General features: G+C 36.7%; 1 protein-coding gene across 1 annotated transcript in view; it reads right to left on the bottom strand.

Moving 5' to 3' along the window:
- Positions 1–16,724: 16,724 nt before the first annotated feature.
- LOC144615196 (EF-hand calcium-binding domain-containing protein 13-like) overlaps positions 16,725–26,481 on the bottom strand; it is a 23,769-nt gene continuing 14,012 nt past the window's right edge. Inside the window, exons 8-10 of the mRNA XM_078442068.2 lie at positions 24,992–25,063; positions 20,698–20,841; positions 16,725–16,798 (exon numbers count right to left, since the gene is read on the bottom strand). Of these exons, the coding sequence (XP_078298194.2) occupies positions 16,761–16,798; positions 20,698–20,841; positions 24,992–25,063 (254 nt within the window). The 3' untranslated portion in view covers positions 16,725–16,760. The remainder of the gene's footprint in view (positions 16,799–20,697; positions 20,842–24,991; positions 25,064–26,481) is intronic.

Below are 26,481 nucleotides of genomic sequence, written 5' to 3'. Positions count from 1 at the left end.
TATTCATACGATGAATATTGTTGTACACAACTGTTCATAACAGCTTTATTTATAAGAGCCCCAAACTGGAAATAGCCTAACGAGCCGCACCAGGTAAGTAGATAAACTTCAGTGTATCAGCAAAATGGAGTGCTATGCCAGTAATAAATGACAATGAACTGCTGATACATCCTACGTGGATGAATCTCAAAATAATTATGCTGAATGAAAGCATCTAGCAAAAAAGAATATACCCATTTTATAAAAGTCTGGTAAATGCCAATGGATCTATACTGGCAAAAAGCAGATCAGTCGTTGCCTACGGATGAGGAAGAGGATGGGAAAAAGGCAGGAGAGATTACAAAGGAGCATGAGGCAGTTTTGCAGGTCAGGGATGTGTTCATTACCTTGATTGTGATGACAGATTTATAGGTGTGTGCATATGTCAAACTGTGTACTTTTAATTATAAAAATATACAGCTTTTGAATATCATTTATAGCTCACAATACTGTTTAATAATAACAAAAGGCAATGGGAAATATGACCCACCTTCAAATTCAGGAGCTGGCTTATTTGTGTTCAAAGCCTCCAAAATTTGTTTGAGACTTACTTCACTATTTTCTAAAAAGTAAAGTATAAGGATTATAAAATGGCAAGGTGTCAATATTAATAATCATCATTAAAATAACCATGACAGGGAATGGTGTGTGTGGGGGGGGGGGGGGTGGGGGGGGGAGGGGACAAATTTTGTTAATGTCTGAAAATTAGCCAGATAAAAACTAATCAATTTAAAATAATTTTACCACGAATCTATTCCCTTAAAACAAGAAAAAATTCTAACGGTATTATTTGTCTTAATTAAATATTGATGTATACATTTTACAAATGTGATGCCAGACAGAGGGTGACTCTTAAAAATATTTCCAAGAGTAAAAAAATATTAATTTTAATTTGTTCTCAGTATGCCCACATTCTCATTATGTTTCTAAGACCTAGTTTATCTAAAACATACATATATAAAACATATCCCAAGCACACAGTAAAACTAGGACTTCAACAGAGATTGTTCTTTTAAAAAGGACTCACCATCAATAGATGCTTGACCCAGAATTTCCTGGAACGTCTTGTTGCTTAATAGAATTCTAGCCTTCCGGAGTTGGGACCTCAGCTCATTTATAGGCATCTTATCATTTCTGATCTTATCAAGAGTTGTAATCTCTTTAAATAAATCTGTAAACATGTCAAGAATAGAGAAGTGATGAGGAAGTTGAGGCAAAGCCCTTTTTTAGACTTAACACCCTAACCTGCACAGAGTAGATGCATTACAAAAGGAATTCTGAGTTAGAGGGCTTTCAAAACATGTCAGTGGGCTCTGTTTTCAGAAGTCACTTAAACAATAAGCAAAATTTAACATACCCCTAGCCAGCTAAAAGTTGAGTTTCTGCAACATTTTGTAGAAGTTTGCTTTTATTTATTAACTATTTCTCCTCAAAGGTTTTTCTACTACATGCTCCAGTCTTTCATAGACTGTAAAGCATTTCAAGAACAGCTTGATAATAAATAGCTCTTAGAATGAAGTCAAATATCAAAAATAGAACCCAGCTAGTTGGCAAAAGGAAAACTGAAAAATATAAATCTGTTATACTCTGAAAAACAGTCACACCCTCTCCTAGGCATTAGAAAGCCTCTCTTTCTTGCTAGCCTACCTACTAGTATTACATGCAGTAAATCCTTTTTTTTTTTTTTTTTTGTACTTTTTTTTAACGTTTCACTACAGGTGAGAAAAAGAAGCATATGGAAATTATCGGAGGTGAGAGAAAATTGTATTAGATTCACCAGGGGAGAAAATGTGTACCTTATACTGGAGCATATACTGAGACAAACTATTTTGCTTTAAGAAAGCATATTCTAGGAATGTAATTCTAAATAATTCATTACAGTCAAAGCACAGATTAAATATGATAAGGAATAAGAAAGCAGATTATAACATCTTGATACAGCAAAGAAAACTTAAGGAATTAAAAATACAGGGGAAAACAAACTATATTTTAGAAAAAGAATACCATTGAATGATCTTAGAAATTTACTTTTAATTTTCATTCTTTTACTATACTTACTATTGAATGGTGTTGATGGTTTAGGTGAATTAATGAAAACATCAATTACATCTTTTAAGATCTTTTTACTTTCTGCAAAGTTAAGAAATAAAATGGAATTTAAATAGATTTTAAGCTCATTAAAGCAGGGATCTGGTATTGTTTCAATTTCATTCAGCTTTCAAACTTCTGTGACCATAATGCATGGTAAGAAATACACTTAGATTATGAGCATGTGCGTGTGCGCGCACACACACACACGTACACACACACAAAAAGGGAATGCAAGGAAACACAATCTGGGAATTGCAAGGTACAGTTAGGATTCAGACCTCCCCATCCCCTGCCCCGAGGCAGGTCATAAGACACTCATGTGAGAGATGCCCTTGCTATACCCAGAGGGAGGGTGCATCCTTATCTCTGAAGACTGAGGGTTGGAGGGACACCAAGAGGAATCTGAACGAACAGACCTTACTAAGTTTCCCCTGGTTTACCACGCTCAGCTCATCTCATTTTGTCCTATCACAGTTTTCTACCACTTTCCACCCTTCATCAAAGCTAACACCAAAACATTCAGCTTTAACAACTCCTTATGAATATTCCCCTTTCATGTAAAATTTATATTAACTTTGAATGCTTTTCTCTTGTTGATCTGTCTCTTGTTACAGAGCTCCAGCTGGGAACCTAGAAGGGCAGAAGGAAAAGATTGTTTTCCCACTCCTACAGAAGCCTGCTTCAGGGGTCATAGGCTGGTAGCCCACAGACTGAATATAGCTGAGAGTCAGTCATGTCCATTGTCCTAGGGAGTGGTGGGGTTTTCTTTCCATTTGAATTTAACTATCTTCATCTAGGACACATGCTCTCAAGTTACCTTACAGTCCACACCCCTTCCTTTTGTCTTACAGCCAACTCATTTTATTAATTTTGCATTACGTGCCTGGCTACCGCAGGCATTTGAGTTAGCGGACTCTGCAGAGCCTGATTCAAAAGTTACCCTTCTCTATTGAAGTCTATTGTAATTTATCTAAATGGCAAATATTGGAGCTATGGCACTATACCTTTTGAAGTGGCAGGATAATTTGACCCATCTTTCCTATTCGAAGCAGTTAGCTTGGCCTTAAATATTTCCTCACTCCTGAGATTTTTGTAGACTGAGAGTTTTGGTAGGGACTATGTTTGCAAAAACCTAGAATCATTGAAGAAAATATGCCAAATGCCTAAATAGAGAGGAAGAGTTTGTCTGGAGACAGAGACAGAAGGAAAGAGAGGGACAGGGAGGGGTTGAGAGACTAGAGGTTTGATGGGAAAGAGTGAGAATTACCCTGTGGGAGCTTCCCTTCACACAGATGCAGGATTACCACAGGCTCCAACAACAAAGCATCAGTAGAAACACAATGCAAGGAAGTTTTAAAAGCTCTTCCTCTGTCTCCCACATTATGGTGTGACTTTGGAATGGGAGAGGGTGCCAGTAATCAACCACCCTGCCCCCAGGGTCTGATTTAATTTAATTGAAAGAAAAAAATGATTTCAATTTCTGGTATTTAGTAGCCAGATATCTGGATCAGCCCTCCTACTAAAAACAACTAAAAATTCTAAATAAAATTATTGCTATAAAAAAAAAAATCTTGGGGCGCCTGGGTGGCTCAGTCGGTTAAGCGTCCGACTCCAGCTCAGGTCATGATCTCACAGTCCGTGAGTTCGAGCCCCGCGTCGGGCTCTGTGCCGACAGCTTGGAGTCTGGAGCCTGTTTCAGATTCTGTGTCTCCCTCTCTCTTTCTGACCCTCCCCGACTCATGCTCTGTCTCTCTCTGTCTCAAAAATAAATGTTAAAAAAAAAAATTTTAAAAAAATCTTGAATTCATCAATGTGTTGCCAAGAAAGTAAGAAATTCCCAGACCAAACAACTGATGAAAGGCTGTAATCCAGAAACACGGCGACTGTTTTTACCCAAAGAGTGTTTGCCAAAGACAAAACAAAACAAAATTGGATGAATTTTAGTTTGTAGTTTCAAAGGCTCAGACAAAGCCTAAGTTCCTCCCAAAGTGGAGGGGAACGTGGGGTGGTTATCCTCAATTTACAAAAATGTTTCTCTAGATTTCAAGACCCAGAAAAAAATATCAAGAATAAGAAAACGTTCCTCCTTTATAGATAATTTGACTTTTCTCTCTAGCTACCTTTAAGATTTTTCTTTCTCTTTGGTATGTCACAGTTTCATCATGATAACCCTATGTATGGATTTCCTTTCATCCTATGTGGGATTCACTGGAATTCTTGTATTGGTAGGTTTAGGTCTTTCTCATTCTGGAAAATTCTCAGCTATAGTTCTCCAAATATTTTCTCTGCAACCACTCTGTCTCTTCTCTCCTGTGTGGCTATATATCACATCTTTTCATTCTTTCTTTTTCTAGCTTTACTGAGATATAACTGACATGTAACATTATATTAGTTGTAACTAATATATAACGTAATCAGATACACATATATATTTCAAACTGATTGCCACAATAAGTAGACCTCTTCATTCTGCCTTCCTTTTAGCTTCTTCTTCTTCTTTTTTTTAATGTTTATTTATTTGGGGGAGAGAGAGAGAGTAGGAGATGTGCAGAGAGGGAGACAGAGGATCTGAAGAGGGCTCCATGTTTACAGCAGTGAGCCCAATGCAGGGCTCTAACTCACAAACCACAAGATCATGACCTGAGCAGAAATCTGATACTCAATCAACTGAGCCACCCCAGCGCCACTAACCTCTTTCCTATATTCCAACTCTGTCTTTCTATGCTGCATTCTGTATAATTTCTTCAAACTCCTTTGCACTTCATATTTCTCTCTTCACCTATGTTTAATCTGCTAATATTGTTGTCTGCTAATTAATTTTAATTATTATATTTTTAATTTCTTTAAGTCCTGTTTCTTTCTTTTCAAATTTTAGTTTCCCTTACATGTTTTCAAATTTATCTTTTTTTAGAAGAGTACAGAAAGAGTGAAATTAAAAGAATAGAAAATACATATATATCCAAAAATATACTGTATTGCATATTCGCAGGTTGCTCAGAGAGTAAATCTTAAAATTTCTCAACATAAGAAAAAAACCCCTTTTTAACTATGCATGGTGACGTGTTAACTAGATCTATCGTTGTGATCATTTCATTCTCTATGTGAAATATATATACAAAATGTCACAAAATCAATGGTAGAGAAGAAAATGATACAGATGAAAACATAAATTGAGGAAACAATAAACACGATAGAGAGGATCAGAAAGCCAGGAATTAGTTAAGAGTTATTAAAATTGACAAACCGCTAGCATAAATGACCTAAAAAGAAAAAAGATGGGGCGCCTGGGTGGCTCAGTAGTCAAGCGTCTGACTTCGGCTCAGGTCATAATCTCGTGGTCCATGAGTTTGAGCCCCGTGTCAGGCTCTGTGCTGACACCTTAGAGCCTGGAGCCTGCTTCAGACTCTGTGTTCCCTCTCTCTGACCCTCCTCCACTCTCTCTCCCTCAAAAATAAATAAAAACATTTTTAAAAATCTTTAAAAAAGAAGTATCTGATTTTATTTATTTTTTAAAATGTTTGAAACATCTTTTTAAACATTTTTAATGGTTATTTATTTATGTTTGGAGGAAGAGAGAGAGGGAGAGAACAGGGGAAGGGCAGAGAGCAGAGAGAGAGAGAATCCCAGGCAGGCTCCGTCCGTCAGTGCAGAGCACTGTGAGATCGTGATCTCAAACCGTGAGATCATGACCTGAGCCAAAATCATGAGTTGGACGCTTAACTGACTGAGCTACCCAGGCACCCCAAGAAGTATCTGATTTTAAAACCTGGATAAAAACAGTACTTGTTTCTACTAGTCTTCTCCAAATAAAGAAGAGTATCCACACACTTTCCAAAAGGGTTACAACAATTCTCAGTAACCAGTTTATAAACATAGCAGTCCCATAACAATCTTCCTAAACCTATGGTATTAGTATTCTTAAAAAAAAAAAAAAAAAAAAAAATGAGCCAGCATGAACACGTATAGTCTAAACAGGAAAACTGAGAGGTAACTCAAGAACTCACCATCTGTTTCAGAGTTCAGTAACACCTCAGGTTTTTCTTCATTTAAAGGTTTCTCCAGGCCCTCCAACGCAGATAAAAGGTCTTTAACTTCAACTTTCCTATCAAAGACACTATTAACAACGTTACATGCATCTTCTATTCCTAAACAGAGACATGACAAAATACAAAGATATCTAGTTGGTCAGTCTATCCAGAGAAGCACATAACAACTTGATTTGGGTGAGATGTATTCATTTTCTAGAATACCCAGTCTTGAGAGATTTTGCCTCTCTGAAATATTCTCCAAACTGAAAGCTCTACAACATTTATAGGTTTACAATGCTTATATCAGAAAACAAGACACACTGAAATAGTTTACCTTACTAGTTCAACACAGGAAGGTAAACAAAACAACAAAATACCAAAATTATCTCTAAGAAAATAGTGCCATGATGGGGAAACAAAAGGGGGCACTTGGGTGGCTCAGTCAGTTAAGTGTCTGACTTTGGCTCAGGTCTTGATCTCACGGTTTGTGAGCTCGAGCCCCACATCAGGCTCTGTGCTGTCAGCGCAGAGCCAGCTTCAGATCTTCTGGCACTCTCTCTCTCTGCCCCTTCCCTACTCATGCTCGCTCACTCTCTCTCTCTCAAAAATAAATAAACAAACATTTAAAAAAAGGCAGCCCTTTCTGTCTTTATCTAAACATTTGGAAAGAATGACAGTGTTGTTGATGACATGCCAATAATTTGTTGCTTTACTAACTCAAGTGTTATTCATTTATATCTTTTAATCTCCCTTGTATCCAAGTTACAACTGTCTTCTTTATTATGTCCTCCCTATTTTTTCCCCTTCATCATACTTCCTAAAGAGTTCTTTATTAGTCTTTTGAAAGAACCAACTTTTGGTTATATGGATAAGTGCGTGTGTGTGTGTGTGTGTGTGTGTGTGTGTGTGTGTGTTCTATTTCACTAACTTCAACTTTCCACTTTGTTAGCTCCTGACTAGCACTTTTCAGGGGGATTGTACTGCTCTTTTGTTGTTTATGCTGCTGGTTAGCTCTGTAAACTGAACGTTTAAGATAAATTGTTCTGGAGGCGCCTGGGTGTCTCAGTCGGTTAAGCGTCCCACTCTTCATTTTGGCCCAGGTCATGATCATGTCAGCTGCGCTGACAGCAAGGAGCCTGCTTGGGATTCTGTCCTTCTCTCTCTCTGCTCTTCCCCCCCGTCATATGCACTCTCTCTCCGAAAATAAATAAACTTAAAAAAAGATAAATTATTTTTGATATTTCTTGTTTTCTAATAAAAGCATTTAATGCTATAAAATATCCTGTAAGATTGTTTTGGTCACACTCTACACGATTTGATACATAGTGCTTTCACTGTCATCATTTCTAAAATCTTTCAGGTTTCTTTTATTCTTCCACCAAGGAATTACTTACAAGGCAATTTGTTTTTCATCTTAAAAGCAACACTTTTCCTTTCTTTCACAAATAATTTTAATGTCACAACATCATGGTCAGACTATGTGGTCTGAATGACTTCTGATTTTCAGAATTCACTGAAATTTTTATTTGTGGCTTAAATACATCATCTATTTTTGTGGATATTCCATAAGTATTTGAAAAGAATGTGTATGTTTTTAGCATACAGAGTACTCTAATCTGTTTCTGAAGTCAACTTTGTTAATATTGTCACTTCAATCTCAATCTCTTTCTCAATTTCTTTCAATCCGTCTATTTCAATCTTATCTATTTAGAATTCAGTGTTTACCTGGAAATAGATATAAATATGGTTGTGTTTTATGGGCATTAGTAGAAATCCAACTTATATAAAGCATTCTTTGTTATACACGTATTCCATTTTTTCCTTTCTTCATGGAACCGTATTATTACTGAGGTCTCTCTCTGGTGCAAATGTAAATCTAGTTTACTGTTATGACGTGTATGTATGGACCATATTTTATTCAACCATTTCCCAAATCATGGACTCATAGATTGTTTTCATTTCTTCCCTCCCATAATGTTGCAGGGAGCATCCCTGTACATGTCTCTACAAGAAACTTCTCTGGGCTATTTATCTGACAATAGAATTATTGGATCATAAGAAATATGCATACTGAATTTGACAAGTACTGCTAGATTGCAATCTGGAATGCTGTACCATTTTACCTACTCACTAGCAATTTGTGAGTATTGCCAACTCTCTTCATACACATATTTAGCTATGTGGGTTTCTCCTCCTGTATACTAAGTCTTATATCCTTACTTATTTTTCCAATTGATTTCTTTCTTTCTACTGTTGATTTGCACTGATTTCTACTGTTGATTTCTACTGTTGATTTGTATTTCTTTCTACTGTTGATTTCTACTGTTGATTTCTTTCTTTCTACTGTAATATTTGCAGAATTCCCTTATATTTGAGATATTAATTTTTTGTTAGTTATCTTGTAATTATCTTCTTCCAGTCTGTTACATGTTTTAGAGTCCTTCATTTACCAGAAATCCTTAATTTTGATGTGATCAAATCCTTTTTTACCCCATGGTTGTGCTTTTGGGGAGTAACATCTTTAAGAAGGCATCCATAACCACAAGGCACAATAGTTTTTCTTGCATTTTCTTCCAACAGCTTTATAGTTTAATCTTTGAGATCCATTTTAACATTCATTTGATTCTTTGAAGGTTATTTTTGTATATGGTATGACATAGGGATTCTACTTCATTTTCTCTGCATTGTAAGGCAATTTTCTCAAATCAGAAGCTAAATAATACATCTTTTCCCCCACTAACTGATGATGTCATTTCTATCACATTCCGAGTTCCCATTAATAGAAGTCTCTACTGGGTTCCATATTGTGATGCACTGGTCTATTTTCACAGGTCTATATTAAAACAGCATTATGCTATGTACTAACATGTGACAAAGCAAGATCTTTATCTTTTTTTTTCCCAAAAGGGTCTTAGCTATTCATAGATCTATAATCTTCTATAATGAATATAGCATTAATTTGTCAAGGTTCCCACCAAACTTATCCTGAGATAGTGAGTGGAACTGCATTCCAAGTACAGATTATTTAGAGAGAATCCACTTATTTCAATACTTCTTTTAAAACCCCAGTTTTAGGACTACAGTTCTCAATCTCAATGTCTGTGGTCCAAGGCTGTTTTTAGTGTCCCCATGATAGAACTGTGCTGAAATTTCAAAACAAACCGAAAAAAGTTAAGCATTTAGCCAGTGTTTTTCACAAGGAGATAGAGAGCAAATGTAAAAAAATATATATATGAAGAAATAAACAAGAAAGATAAGAATACAGAGGGGAAAAGTCATTAGATGTGATTTAAAAAAGCAAACCTGTTACTTTGATTATAAGATGGATAACCCCATCAGCATTAGTGAGGACAAAAGAAAGAATATAGCAATAAAACACATGACAAGGAAGAAAGAGAGACAACAGAAATTTTTTTAAATAATTCAAGAATATTACAGTATGGAAAATATGCATCTATGTGTGAAAACCTAGAGTTTACAACATGAACTGAGTTTAAATGAGAAAATGCATAAAAGGGGGGTTTGGTAGAGTATATATAAAGTCTATATACACACATACCTATACATACACCAACCCCCAAAAATGAAGTTTCTGTTCATATGCATTTTGAATTTCATACTTACTGTGGCACTCGATAAATTCATCACTGTTGTTCAATTCTCTGATGAAATCCTTAAAACTCACCACTTCATCTTTTTTTAAAAAAGAAAAAAAGAAAGAATTTAGGTATTATTGTAAAAAGGACCATTTGATGTTATAACACCAGAGCTATAAACACAAAAATAATGGAGAGGACTGGTAATCCTATTGTGACACATGTGATATGCAGAATAGACCTAAAATAAAGCTGTCAGAGATGCACTTTGAACATCAATTCCTCTGATAAAAACCCGTAAATTGATAGACAAGAAACAACTTTTAATTTCTCTTTTAAAAGATATATGGCAGTATATTTCCTTTGGCATTTAGAGTGAAACTTCTGAAATATGCAAAATTTGTTATTTTAAATTGAAATAATTACTCACCGTTAGGATTAGTGTTATCCAAAGTCTCCTTTATTTTATCATCTGTTAGATAGATTCCAATGGCATTTAAATTTTGCTGAAGTACAGGAATGTCTTTAAGTTCATTTTTGTAAATGTTGATGTTGTAAAATTGATTTTTATTTCCTGGGAAGAGATAATCACCTTCAGTTAGAAAGGAATTTTCATGTTTCTCCTTTATATTTTAATTTTTTTTAATGTTTATTTATTTTTGACAGAGAGAGAGAGAAAGACAGAGCATGAGCTGGAGAGGGGCAGAGACAGAGGGAGACACAGAATCTGAAGCAGGCTCCAGGCTCTGAGCTGTCAGCACAGAGCCTGACACGGGGCTCGAACTCACAGACCGCGAGATCATGACCTGAGTTGAAGTCAGACGCTCAACCGACTGAGCCACCCAGACACCCGTCTCCTTTATATTTAAAAAAAAGTGGGGAAAAAAATCTCCCAAGATATAAAATTATACTTAAGAGAAAAGGCAGTATTTGTATTTATTTATGTACCTACAATAATTTAAAATAGGTGACAATAGGTACACAGAAATGTATAAATATAAGTAAGGAAACTGGGGGAAAGAAACAGAAGAGCAGCAAAAATAAGACAAAAGAGAGCAACAGACAAAGTACATTTCATAAGGTCATATACATTAAATTTTGCAACAATATCAAATGTGCATGCATCTAACAAGAGCCTTCCAAATATAGCAAAAACTTGCAGAATTAAAGGGAGGAATGCATGAACCCATAATCAGAACTGCAGATTTGAAAATCTTGCACTTAGTAATTAATAGAACAACTAGAATAAACATCAGGAAGAATTAAGGGCGCCTGGGTGGCTCAGTCAGTTAAGTGTCTGACTTTGGCTTAGGTCACGATCTCACAGTTCATGAGTTAGAGCCCTGTGTTGGGCTCTGTGCTGACAGCTCAGAGCCTGGAGCCTGCTTTGGATTCTGTGTTTCCCTCTCTCTCTGCCCTTCCCCTGCTCGTTCTCTCTCTCTCTCTCTCTCTCTCTCTCTCTCTCTCTCAAAAATAAATATTAAAACAAAAAAAATTTTAATGTTTAAAAAAAATCAGAAATTAGAATATCCAACAAAACTAGCAAACAATCTAACCAAATGATATTTATAGAACACTACCCAACAACTACAGAATATACATTCTTTCAAGTGCACATGGAATATTCACCTAGGTAGACCACATGCTAGTCTTTGAACCAAATCTTAATGAATTTAAAAGAATTTAAATTGTACGAAATAAATTCTCTGACCAAGGTGTATTACATTAGAAATCAGTAACAAGATCCCTAGCACATGTCCAAATATTTGGAAATTAAATAATATAGTTCTTTAATTTTTTTAATGTTGATTTATTTTTGAGAGACAGAGAGAGGCAGAGCGTGGGTGGGAGAGGGGCAGACAGAGAGGGAGACACAGAATCCGAAGCAGCTCCAGGCTCTGAGCTGTCAGCACAGAGCCCGACACGAGGCTCCGACCCAGGAACCATGAGATCATGACCTGAGCCGAAGTTGGACACTTAACCAACTGAGCCACCCAGGTGCCCCTAAATAGTACATTTCTAAATAACTCATGTTTCAAATGAGATATCACAAGGTAAATTAGAAAATATTTTAGGGCGCCTGGGTGGCGCAGTCGGTTAAGCGTCCGACTTCAGCCAGGTCACGATCTCGCGGTCCGTGAGTTCGAGCCCCGCGTCAGGCTCTGGGCTGATGGCTCGGAGCCTGGAGCCTGTTTCCGATTCTGTGTCTCCCTCTCTCTCTGCCCCTCCCCCGTTCATGCTCTGTCTCTCTCTGTCCCAAAAATAAATAAAAAACGTTGAAAAAAAAAAATTTAAAAAAAAAAGAAAATATTTTAAATAAGTGATTATCAAATCACAACATATAAAATTTTGTGAGATGCTGTGAAAGTGCTCAGAGGGAAATTTGTAGTTTTAAATGCTGGAAAGGTATAAAATCAGTAGTACAAAAAGTAGTGGTATGAAATTCTTTTTTCTTAATGTTTATTTTTGAAAGAGAGAGAGCGCGCCTGCGAGCATGAGTAGGGGAGGGGCAGAGAGAGATGGAGACACAGAATCCAAGGCAGACTCCAGGCTGGCACGGGGCTTGAACTCACGAGCCGTGAGATCATGACCTGAGCCAAAGTCGGACGCCTAACCGACTAAGTCATGCAGGCACCCCTGAAACTCCTTTTTAAAAAATTCTTTTTTAGAGTTGTATAATACTCTACTGTACATAGAAACTAAAGTTTATTCAACTAACCTCCAATGTTTACACATTAAGTATTTTCATTCTTTTGCCATCTCAAATAATTCTGTAATGAATAATCTTATGTATCTATATTTTCACATTGTTGGAAGGTATCTTCAGGGAAAATTCCTAGAAGCAGGATTGCTGGGTCCAAAGGTAAAGGCATATGTAGTTTTGTTAGACATTGCCAAATTCCCTCCATTAGACTGGTAGCATGTTAAACGCCCACCAGCTATAGGTAAACGTCTTTTTCTCTACAACCTAACAGTTGTGAAGGTTTTCAATTTTTGCCAATCTAATGGGTGAGAAATTGTATGTCCATTTCAATTTGCATATTTCTTATTATGAGTAAAATCAAACATCTCTTAATATGTTCATAAGCCATTTAAGATCTTTTTTATGATTTATATATCCATGACTTTTGCCCATTTTTCTATTTTTCTTCTGTGATATACATTATAGTTTCTACCATATTGTTATTTGTTCTTTGACTTTACCTATGATATTGTATTAATAGATAAAATTGTTTTTTTTTTAAATTTTTTCCAAGATGGATGTCAGAGAGCTTACTGCCTATGTTTTTTCCTAGATTTTTTTTAAACGTTAAAAAAATTTTTTTAACATTTTTCATTTGTTTTTGTGAGACAGAGAGAGAGAGAGAGAGAGAGAGAGCGAGCATGAGCCGGGGAGGGGAGGAGAGAGAGGGAGACACAGAATCCGAAGCAGGCTCCAGGCTCCGAGCTGTCAGCACAGAGCCCGACGCCCACAGACCGCGAGATCATGACCTGAGCCAAGCCAGACACTTACCTGAGTCACCCAGGCGCTCCTCTTCCAGGAGTTTTATGGTTTCAGGTCTTACAAGAGCAAGTATTTAATCATAGTCTAAGATAGGAATCCAGTTTCATTCTTTTGCATGTGGTTGTCTAGTTTTCCCAACACCACTTATTGAAGAATCTGTCCTTTCCCCACTATATATTCTTGCCTCGTTTGTCATAAATGAATTGACCGTATATGCAAGGGTTTATTTCTGAGCTCTCTGTTCTGTTCCACTGATGTCTGTTTTTATGCCAATACCATAGAGTTTTGATTACTATACTTTTGTAATAAAGTTTGGAATCAGAAAGTATGATGGCTCCAGCTTTGTTCTTTCTCAAGATTGCTTTGGCTATCAGGGTTTTCTATGGCTCCATACAAATTTTAGGATTGTTTGTTCTAGGTGTGAAAAATGCCATTGGAATTTTGATAGGGATTGCATTGAGCCCGTATATCGCTTTGGGTAGTATGGACATTTTAACATTATTAATTCTTTGACTCCACAAGCATGGAATATCTTTCCATTCATTTGCATCATCTTCAATTTCTTTCTTCAATGTCTTATAGTTTTCAGTGTACAGGTCTTTCACCTCCTTGGTTAAATTTATTCTTAGGTATTTTATTCTTTTCAATGCAATTGTAATGGGATAGTTTTCTTAATTTCTTTCTGATAGTTTATTAGCAAATAGAAATGCAACTGGTTTTTCTATTTGATTTCATATGGTGCAACTTTACTGAATTTGTTTATTAGTTCTAACAGTTTTTTTTTAATAGGGCCTTTAGGGTTTTCTACATATAATATTGTGTTATCTGCAAATAGTAACAGTTTTATTTCTTTCTTTCCAATTTGGATGACTTTGTTTCCTTTTCTTGCCTAATTGTTCTCGGTAGGACTTCCAATACTATGAACACAAGTTGAGTAAAAGTAGTGAGAAAAATTATGGCATAGGGAATATAGTCAATAACACTGTAATAACATTTTATTGTGACAGATGATAACTACACTTATCATGGTGAGACGTGAGCAATACATAGAATTATTGAATCACTATGTTGTATGCCTGAAACTAATATAACATTTTATGTAAACTATATTTTAGTAAACAAAACAAAACAAAAAAACTGGCAAGAATAGGCATCCTTGTCTTGTTCCTGATCTTAGAAGAAAAGCTTTCAGTTTTTCCCCATTGAGCATATATGTGGCCTTTCGTATATGGCCTTCATTAAGCTGAGGTATGTTTCTTCTGTACACACTTTGTTGAGAGGTTTTTTTTAATCATAAATGGATGTTATCTATCATAAATTGATGTTTGGCAGTTTCTATCAATTTAAATATATATCCCAGCAATCCCATTTCTAGGTATTCAACTAGGAGAAATGAAAATATATGTCCACACAAATACCTGTACATAAATATTTATAGCAGCTTCACTCATAATCACCAAAACCCAGGAAACTTCAATAGTTTATCAATTGGTAAATATACAAACATTACATTCATGTAATGGAATAATACTCATCAATAAAAATAAACACACTGCATGCAAAAAGTTGATGAATGTAAAGTATAATATGCTATGTGAAAGAAGCCAGACTCAAATGAGCTTCATATGTTATGATTCCATTTACATGACAACCTAGAAAAGGCAAAACTTTAGAGTCAAAGAATAGATCAGGGGTCACCAGGAATGAGGGTTAGCGAAATGGATGGACTACAAAAGGACACAAAGAAACTTCTGTGGTGATACAGTCTATGTGCTGTTTAGTAATGGTTACATGACATTATTTTTAAGAATTCAAAAAACAATATACCTAAAAAAAGGTGAATTTTACTACACGCAAGTTATACTGCAATAAATATAAATTTGCTCCTCAAAAATATAGTCAAGAGAGTAGTTGAGAATACATAAAAACAGAAAAGATAGGTATAAAATCCACTTTGCTAGGTTGGTCAAAAGTTTTAAAGTTGTCTTCTTTTTATTTTTCAAATTTTTATTCAAATTCTAGTTAGTCAACATATAGTGTACTATTGGTTTCAGTAGAATTTAGTGATTCATCACTTACATATGACACCCAGTGTTCAACGTAACAAATGCCCTCAATACCCATCATCCTTTTAGCCCATCCCCCGCCCACCTCCTTCCACCAACCCTCAGTTTGTTCACTATAGTTAAGACTCTTCATATGGTTTGCTTCTCTCTTTCCCCCACCTTCCCCTATGTTCATTCGTTTTGTTTCTTAAATTCCACATGTGTGAAATCATAGGTATTTGTCTTTCTCTGCCTGACTTATCTCACTTAGCATAATCCAGTCTGGTTCCATCCACATTGTTGCAAATGGCAAGATTTCATTCTTTTGATGGCTGAGTAATATTCCATTACATATACATATACATGCACCATAACTTCTTTATTCATTCATCAATCCATGGACATTTGGGTTTTTCCCATAATTTGGCAATTGTTGACAATGCTGCTATAAACATCAGGGTGCATGTGGCCCTTCAAATTAGTATTTGTATACCTTTTGTGTAAATACCTAGTAGTGAAATTGCTGGGTCATAGGGTAGTTCTATTTTTAACTTTTTGAGGAAACTCCATTATTGTCTTCCACAGTGGCTGCACCAATTTGCATTCTAAAAATTATTTTCTCATTGTTTATAATATTCTAATAAATTCAGGTCAGATATACCTAGTGAATAATCTCAGAGAACAGTATATAATCTAATATTTTTCTAGCACTATCAAAGTAAAACCACCCATAACTTTGAGTTTGGGGTAAATTTAGCAGTCTTTGCCATATAATTCAAACACAAGTTATATAAACTAATACTGTATTGTTTTATCTTTAAAAAAATTTAATGTTTGTTTATTTTTGAGAAAGAGAGAGACAGGGAAACCGAGAGCGAGTGGGGGAGGAGCAGTGAGGGAGGGAGACACAGAATCCGAAGCAGGCTCCAGGCTCTGAGCTGTCAGCACAGACCCTGATGGGGGGCTCCAACTCACAGACCACAAGATCATGACCTGAGCCGAAGTCTGACGCTTAAACAACTGAGCCACCAAGGTGCCCCTATATTGTTTTATCTTTATATTGTTTCTTACTTACCTGTGCTTTATCTAATCCTGTGTGTTTTTTAAAAGATGTTTTAAAAAACATCTTTTTTTTGAAAACATCTTTGTTTGTTTGTTTGTTTACTATTTTAGGGAGAGAGAGAGCACAAGCTGGGGAGAAGGATGAAGGGAGAGAGGAAATCTTAAGCAGGCTTCATACTCAGCGCGAATGGATGCAGGTTGAGCCCATGACCCTGGAATCATGACCTGAGCCGAAGTCAAGAGTCAGTTGCTCAACCAACTGAGTGACACAGACGCCCCAATCCTGTGTTGTTTTAACATGAAAACCACTGCCTGTCCTTCCACACAGAGCCAGTAGATACATATTAAGTGGAACTCACCTGAGGCTTTAGGCATGTTCAATGTATCACAGAACTTAATAAAAAAATTCTTCAAAGGTAATCTTGCCATTTTCTGTAATGCAAAGTAAAATGTAGATGAAGGAATTACTGCTTCTGAATTAATCTGTCAGCAGTTAATAGTCAAGTTATAACAAAGGTGAAAAGCCCGGGGGTCAGCCTGTACTGTTCCTTCTTCCTTAACTTCTGCATACATATGATTATCAATTTCTATTCAATTATTTCCAAATACTGCTTGAATATATCACTATATTAGTTAATGCCTATGCTATTACAATAGCATTGCTAAAAATCTATCGCATCAGTCTCATTTCTCTCCATTTATTTTAAACAATGCAGCAAGAGAGGTCTTTCTCTTTAAAAAAAAAATCTGGTTACTCCTCTGAATAAAACCCTTCAGTAGCTCCTACTTGTCCAAAAACTACAAAAGCAAAACAAAACAAACACACGGTGGGCAGGCAAAGAGGCTATAGGCCAATATTCCTTACAAATGTGTTAACATCTAAGTGAAATTCTAGAAAATAGGGTTTAGCAGTATAAGCAGAAACTAAAGTTCTAGATACCTTTAGGACATGCATTTTCACTGAGGGTGATAGGCTTTCAGGAAGGAAAACAGGTTCTTGGAGGGGAAAAAATCTTAGCCATTACAATGGTTTGTGGCCACAGTACATAAGCAAATATTTATTTTTGGCATTAAACATTCATAGCGTGTGGGATGGTGAAAAAGACAAAAATGTCTAAAAAGTCTCCTTAGGGGAGTGATATTTTTTTTTAAAGGTTAAGAAACACTACTTTTAGGATAATGGTAACCACCTAAATTTACTCTGGAGAAATCTAAGAAAAAGGCTTAGAAATCCATAGGACCAAAGATGGCATCTTGATGTGGAACTCAGTGCATAGAATTTGGTGGTGAAGGAAAAGAAAGAAGCAGTTAAAGATGAAGTCCCTACTAAACAGTATCAAAATGTCAGAAGGCTCACTACCCCCACCTCCCACCCTCTGCCCCAAAGGTGCCATTAAAGTAAACGGACTTCATTTACTTCAGTAGAAACTGAAGACAGAGCTCCACACTGAATGTGCCACCCAACACCCTCAACTCTTTCAACAAATCAGGATAGAAATGGACAAAGGAAGATCTGAGATGGGAGCCAACAACTCAGAAAATAGACTGTGTAGAAAGACCAAGTCAGCTCCAAAATAAAGACTCAAGTAAAGTAAAGGTACACAAGGTAGAATGGATATGACAAACTATAGTAAGGGACATAAAGGATAGACATGAAAAGAACCAAAAGGAAAAAAAAAAAAAAAAAAGGAGGGGGAGAGAGAAAAGGAAGAAAAAAAAAAAAACCCAATGCAAAAAAAAAAAAAAAAAAAAAAAAAAAAAGTAGAAAAGTTTACAGCAGAAGTGACAGAGCCCAGAAATAAACCCCACATATGCTCAACTAATATTTGACGAGGCAGCCAAGAACATTCAATGGAGAAAGGATGGTCTCTTCAACAAATGGTGTTGGGAAACTGAATAACCACTTGGGATACTCCCCAAAATTACCTCAAAATGAATTAAAGATTTAATTGTAAGATCTGATACTGTAAAGAAAACATAAGGAAACAGCTTTCAGACATTGGTCTTGGCAATGATTTTTTGGACATGACACCAAAAGCACAAACAACAAAAGCAGAAATCAACAAGTAGAACTAGATGCCATTTAAGATTTTTCTTTTTTTTAATGTTTATTTATTTGTGAGAGAGAAAGACACAGAGCATGAGCAGGGAGGGGCAGAGAGAGAGGGAGACACAGAAACTGAAGCAAGCTCCAAGCTGTCAGCACAGAGCCCGACATGGTGCTTGAACTCAAGAATCATGAGATCAAGACCTGATGTCGAAAGCTTAACTGGCTGTAGTCGGACGCTTAACCGACTGAGCCACCCAGGCACCCCAGAACTACATTCAACTTAAAAACTTTTGTACAGCAAAAGAAACAATCGGCAAAATGAAAAGGCAACCTACAGAATGAGAGAAAATATTTGCAAACCATATATCTGACAAAGGATTATTATCCAAAATATATAACAAAGAATTCACACAGCTCAATAACAAACAAGCAAATGAACTATTTTAAAAATGGGCAGAGCAATAGAATAGGCATTTTCCCAAAGAAGACATCCAAATGACCAACAGGTGCATGAAAAGGTGTTCAACATCACTAACCATCAGGGAAATGCAAATCATAACCACAATGAGATATTGCTCAAACCCGTTAGAATGGCTATCATCAAGAAGACCGGAGATAAGGATTTGTGATGATGTGGAGAATGGGAACCCTCATACACTGTTGGTGGCAATGTAGATTGGTGCAGCCACTATGGACAATAGTATAGAAATTCCCCTCAAAATTAAAAATAGAACTACGATATGAACCATCAATTCCCCTTACAAGTGTATATTCAAAGGAAACGAAAACAGGATCTTGAAGACATACTCCTGTGTCTATTTCAGCATTATTCACAATAGCTAAAATATGGAAACAATCTAAGTGCTCATCAACAGATGAATAAACAGAGGTAGTGTGAAAATAGACAACAGAGTATTTTTCAGCCATGAGAAAGAGAGAAATCCTGTCATTTGCAACAAGATGGTAGGATCTTGAAGTCCTTATGCTTAGAGGAGATAAGCCAAAGACAAATGTTGTATATATCGCTAATATGTGGAATCTAAAAAAGCCGATCTCACAGAAAGAGAGCAGAATGGTGGTTACCAAGGACTTAGGGGGTGGGGTGATTGGGGAGATACTGTTAAAAAGTACAAATTTGCAGTTAAAATGAATAAATTCTGGAAATCTAATGCTGTGCTGATCTAATACTGTATTACATAATTGAAAGTTGCTAAGAGACTAGATCTTAAATGTTCTCACCACAAAAAAAGAAATTGTGATAATTACGTGATGTGATAGAGGTGTTAGATAACATTACAGTGATAATTATATTGCAATATATAAATGTATCAAATCAACACATTGGACACTCTAAACTTACATAATGTTATTATATGCCCATTATATCTCAATTTTACAAAAAGGAAAAGAAAAACTCTGTGGAGGTGGAGTGGGGGGAAAAAAAAGCTCTAAGTCACTAATATTGAGGATGAAAATGAAGGTATCATTACAGATGAAGCAGAAATCAAAAAAGATAAAAAGCAGATGTCAAGGACAACTTTATCCAATACATTTGAAAAGTCAGATGAAGTGGACAAATTCCTATAAAGACACAGCCTGCCAAAATTGACAGGAAAATAGAATATTTTCTTGGTAATACCATACAATTTCAGAAATTAAATCAATAGTCCAGAATTTTTCCATAAATAAAACTCTAGGCCCATAAGGCTTCACCTGTGAGTTCTGCTTAACATTTGAGGAAGAAAAAAAATCTCTTACAGAGAATAGGAAAGTAAAGAATATTCCCCAACTCTTTTGAAAACGTAACAAAAATGATATTCAACAATACCAGTCATTAAAATAACGCAGTTATTTTGTACATTTATAAACATCTGCTTCCTTGAGCCAATGCCGCAGGCAACACCCCCTGAGGTATTCCTGGATATCAGCATAGTTTACCTTCCAAAGGGTTAACACGTGGCGAAGGGCCTCACGGACTCTGTTGTACTCTGTGCATGGCATTCTGACTGAATACTGCCCGTGCCAGTCAGTTCACAAAGTGACCTCATCTCCCAAGTACCACCACCCACAGGGATAAAGTAGGCCCAGACTCACCCATCTGTTCAGTTTCACAGAGCTCAGGCTTGGCACACTATGGTGGCACTGGTGCTCACCAGTCATCTCACTGCAGCGCCCCCCCCCCCCCCAGGGTGCCCTCCATTGCTGTATATCCCATCCATACATCTCCCATCCCCACTGGTAGATGATGGCCTTTACAACTAGATGCATTCAGACTACTAACCATGTTCAGGTCCATGTCTTAATACTTCATCAAGTAAAACATTAGCTGCATGAAAGTCATTGTTCATCAATAATGCCTTGAGGCTAGAGACATCAATTAGATCATTCTGGAGAATTTGAATAGTAATGAAGAGTAGCTGTGTAACTGAGAAAAAAAAAAAAAGAGCAAAAACGTGCTTCAACAGCAGAAATAAGAGTACATTGTTCACTTTCACTTAATGGGCTTGAGTTGCATAAAAGAACTTTACATGAAATTACTAGTAGTTTTAAAAACCATTGTGTAGGGGCGCCTGGGTGGCGCAGTCGGTTAAGCGTCCGACTTCAGCCAGGTCACGATCTCGCGGTCCGTGAGTTCGAGCCCCGCGTCAGGCTCTGGGCTGATGGCTCGGAGCCTGGAGCCTGTTTCTGATTCTGTGTCTCCCTCTCTCTCTGCCCCTCCCCCGTTCATGCTCTGTCTCTCTCTGTCCCAAAAATAAATAAAAAATGTTGAAAAAAAAACAAAAAAACAAAAAAACAAAAAAAACCATTGTGTATTGTAACAGCTAGCAGTTACTGAACACTAAGTGCTGGAGACTCTTCTGAGTACTTCTACTTTACCTACTTAAGTCTATTATTACCTATAATAATTCCAAGATAGGCATTATTATCCCCATTTTTCAGATGAAGGAATTGAGGTTAGTGAGATTTAAAAAAAAAATTTAATGTTTATTTATTTTTGAGAGAGACAGACAGACAGACAGACCACGAGCGGGGAAGGGTCAGAGAGAGACAAAGATGCAGAATCTGAAGCAGGCTCCGGGTTCGGAGCTGTCAGCACAGACTCCAACGTGGGGCTCAAACTCACTAACCGCGAAATCATGACCTGAGCTGAAGTTGGGCGCTTAACCAACTGAGCCACCCAGGCGCCCCGAGGTTTGTGAGGTTAAGTGATTTACTAAAGAATACACTGGTATTAAGTGGCAGGGCCAGGATTCAAATCCAGGCACGATATTTCCAAAGCCCATGCTCTTAACTACTGTGCCTTTCAAGTAGACGTATGTAACTGGTCAACCATGATGCCTACAGCTACATAATACTTCATATGTGGACCCTGAAATAATTGTGAAGCATTACAAAGAAGTTTACATCAAAACTTTATTGCCTTATTTCACTTAAAGTTATGTTACAGAGACAAAATAAGAAGAAGAAGAAGGTGCTGTTTCTGTAAGTCGTGCTCTTTATATTTATCTTATAGCCCCACAAATCTTGACAGCCTTGGTCACTTTCCAATGCCTTCAAACAGTTGTGGTTGTTGATGCTGTTTAATTTAATCCACATTTTACTAGCTGTTCTCAGCAGGAGGGTTGGTTTCACATAAGCTACTCCATCATAGTCAGAAGTAGAACCAGGTAACTCAAGCTTTATAGGTAAATTTGATGCCCTGCTCTGGTTGAAAATTACTGTTTAGGTTATTACTTTACTACAAAGCTATAGTGATTAAGACCATGTGGCATAAGAATAAATAAAAATCAATGGAATGGAACTGGGAGTCTAGAAATAAATCCATACATTTCTGATCAATTGATTTTTTACAAGGATGGCAAAACCATTTATTTAAGGGGGAAAAGAATGATCTTGTCAACAAATGATGCTGGGGTAACTGGCTATCTGCATGCCAAAGAATTAAAGTGGACTCCCATCTCACACCACATACAAACATTAACTCAAAATGAATCAAAGATTGAAATTAAAAGGCTAAAACTATAAAATTCTTAGAAGAAAACATTAGTATAAATCTTAATCATCTTGGATTATGTTTAGACATGATATCAAAAGAAGTGACAAAAGAAAATATAAACTGGATTTCACCCAATTTAAAAACGTTTGTGCTTCAAAGGACACCACCAAGAAAGCGAAAAGACCCATAAAATTAGAGAAAAGATTTGCAAATCATCTATCTGATAAAGCTATAGTATCCAGGACATAAGAACCCTAACAACGTGACAAATAACCCAATTTTAAAATAAGCAAAGGGTACATATCTCTAAATGGCCAGTAAACACATGTAAAGATGTTCAAAGTTATTAGCCATCAGAAAAATGCAAAACAAAACCACGGTGAGATACTTGTGAGACTAGGCTAGAATAAAAAAGACAGACAATGTAACAAGTACTGACAAGGATTTAAAAACTTTTTTTTTTATTTTTTAATGTTTTTATTTATTTTTGAGACAGAGACAGAGCATGAACGGGGGAGGGGCAGAGAGAGAGAGGGAGACACAGAATCGGAAGCAGGCTCCAGGCTCTGAGCCATCAGCCCAGAGCCTGACGCGGGGCTTGAACTCACGGACCGCGAGATCATGACCTGAGCCGAAGTCGGACGCTTAACAACTGAGCCACCCAGGCACCCCAGTACTGACAAGGATTTAAAGAAATGTACAATGCTGTTGGGAATGTAAAATGGGGCAGCTGCTTTGGAAAATGTTCCAGCAGCTCCTCAAGTTGAATGTAAAGTTACCACGTGACCCAGCAGTTCCATTCCTAGGTAGGTACCTGAGAGAAATGTAAATGTACGTCCACACAAAAACCTGTACTCAAAAAAATGTACACATGTTCATAACAGCATTATTCTTAGTGGCCAAAAAAGGGAAACAACCCAAATGTCTATGAACTGATAAATGGCCAAAGAAAATGTGGTATAACCACAGAATATTATTCTACCACGAAAAGGAATAAAGTACTCATTTATGTTATAATGCAGGTGAACCTTAAAAACAGTATGCTGGGGCGCCTGGGTGGCTCAGTCGGTTGAGCGGCCGACTTCAGCTCAGGTCATGATCTCATGGTTTCGTGGGTTCGAGCCCCATATCGTGCTGACAGCTCAGAGCCTGGAGCCTGCTTCAGATTCTGTGTCTCCCTCTCTCTCTGTCCCTTCCTCGCTCTCTCTCTCTCAAAAATAAACATTAAAAATTAAAAAAAAAAAAAAAACAACAGTATGCCAAATGAAAGAAGCCAGACACAAAAAGCCACAAATTATATAATTCTAGTTATATGATGTTCAAAAATCAACACAGATAGAAAGCAGACTAGTGGTTGTCAGTGGCTGGGGAGAGTGGGGAAATAAGCACTACAGGGTACAGGGGTTTTTTTGACGTGATGAAAATGTCCCAGAATTAGAGTGTGATGGTTGCACAACTTTGTGAATATACCAAAAACCACTGAATTGAACACCTTAAAAGGATGAGATTTGGGGCTCCTGGGTGGCTCAGTCGGTTAAGCAGCCGACTTCGGCTCAGGTCATGATCTCGCGGTCCGTGAGTTCGAGCCCTGCATCAGGCTCTGTGCTGACCGCTCAGAGCCTGGAGCCTGTTTCAGATTCTGTGTCTCCCTCTCTCTCTGACCCTCCCCCGTTCATGCTGTCTCTCCCTGTCTCAAAAATAAACATTAAAAAATTTTTTTTTTTAAAAAAAGGATGAGATTTTATGGTACGTGATTTATATCTCAGTAAAAATGTACATTTGATAAATAATGCCATTGATTATAAAGGTGTTCTAATTTTAGAGATATTCAAACGTGAAGAAAAAAAGACATTTGTTTCCCCAACGCATTTAGAAATACATTGTTGGCAGGGGTGTCTGCATTTGCGGAGAGTTCTTTGGTAGGTGTTCTCTGTAGACATGGGCGTTTAGGGAAAGATGCTGGTGTTGAAATGGTTTCCCTAATTTCAAGGAGCACGAGAGGAACTTTGGGGACAAAGACCAAGCAATTGTCTTTATGCAGCAGGGGCAAAATGATGTGGTTAGGCCACAGAAATGACATGGTAGTAAGAATGATACAGGGATTAATGGCCCAAGCATTTAAAGAAACTAGATAGATGAAGCTAAGATTTCTATAAATGAAATCAATGGCCAGTCCATTTGGGTAAACCTGAAAACTCCAAAGGCCTGTCTTGAGACAGCACAGAGGGTAGTGGTCCTTCACCCAATTTCCACACCTGATTTAATTCATAGATCCAGAACCCCTTGAGTGAAGAAAAATTTATCTCCTCTTGAGGAAGGACTTTATATTAACAGCAAAGGTATTTACTGTGTATCTTCTTCAACCCTGTTTTATTTCTTTTCCCTCCTTTATAACTTTGTCCCATTTTCACTTGTTTTTTTTTTTTTTTTTTTATATCGCATAAGCTGCTTGAAATCCTTTTTGACACTATAGAGACTACAAATTAAACACTTGAAATCCATTTAGTGATTTTTTTTAAATGTGATTTCATTATCTTTATTTTACAGTCACTTCTTTAAACTGGAAGTATTCACTTACCTACGGACTCTTTGAAAGGTGGACTTCCTTTAATTCTTTCAAAGAAATCTTTTAAATTCACCTCATTATTATCTGGAAATATCAAAATCAAGCATATTGTCATTAAAACCCTGATACTCAGTCAGTACACAAAATAAAGGCTCTGATTAACAATACCTAAAATCTCATTCTACCTTATTTTCTCTCTCAAATGGCTGAAACTATTTCAATGTAATTTTTCATACTTTCAGGAACCACACCTATTGATCAGTTAATGATATTAATAGTTCACTTTTTTTGACTTCTTACTCAAAAGTAAGAACTTAAAATAACTTTTGAGTTCCTTATGTATACTAAGTATCCTTTTATGATGCTTCACATTTATTAACTAAAATATGCACAAGAATTCATTCTATAACATGCTTGATGTGCCTATCCTTAAAAGATGAAAGCAAAGAGAAATTAAATAACTTGTCTAGGTCACAAGAGCCAGAAAGTGCTCGAGGCTGTATTTGAACTAAGGCAGTCTAAGGCCAGAGGTGACAATGTTAACTATTGGGACACACACACACACACACACACACACACACACACACACACAGGAAATAAAATGCAGTAATGTAACCACAGCAGAAAATATAGGGCTATACCTACAATGAAAAGACTTTAACTTATAACAAAATGGCAAGCTGGGTAGCACAGGAATGATTACAAATTCCTAAAGATGCTGTATGAAATACTTTATTCTATAAATGCATTATCAAGTTGTATGAAAAGGAAATGATAAAACGTTAAGTGGGCACAGAGATCCAGAGGGGAAAACCAAGTGAATACTAAGCCTACAGCTATTTGGGGATACATATTAGATCCAAAAGCAGCAAGGTGCTTGATTTAAATGTTCATGCATATTCATAAAAGAAATCTTGGGTCCTGCTACACGGAGAGTTTGAATTTAGATACCAAATGAAACTGGGATGCTTAAAGAATTTCAATCCAGTGAAAGGGAGATTAAAATATTATATTCACTGGCCCATGTAAACACCAGGGTGACCTAAATCTTCCCAATTTTGAGAGGCAGTGGGTAAAAAAAATCACCTGTGAAAAATCTCCTGCAACTCATGTGGGCTTAGGGTCTAAATTTATACCACTCTCATGATATGAAAAACTCCAGGTCAAAACATAAAAATTGATTGAGGTCAATAATAATCTATGGCAAAAGCAATAACCAATCAATGCTGGGGAGGTACTCTTAAACCTAAGACATGCTCATGGGATTCCCATAGAAAAAACAAGCTGGTTAAGATAAACCCCAAATAAAAAGCCACCTAAAACTGGTAAAACTCACCAGCTTCTAGAAGTATTCCCACACGATTTGACACTTAAGAGTGGATGTAAATAGGAAAGGAGATCAAGTTCACAATACATGAAGTCAAAGATGGAAAACAAAGATAAATATGTGACCACTTGGAAACAATGATCAAGACTAAATAATTATTCTTCTGAGATGTAAT

This window comes from Panthera onca (assembly GCF_046562875.1).
Source record: "Panthera onca isolate mPanOnc1 chromosome E1 unlocalized genomic scaffold, mPanOnc1 haplotype 2 h2.Chr16_ul_8, whole genome shotgun sequence".
Lineage (NCBI taxonomy): Eukaryota > Metazoa > Chordata > Mammalia > Carnivora > Felidae > Panthera > Panthera onca.
Note: the sequence above shows the minus strand (reverse complement) of the source record. Positions and strands in the feature narration are given on the sequence as shown.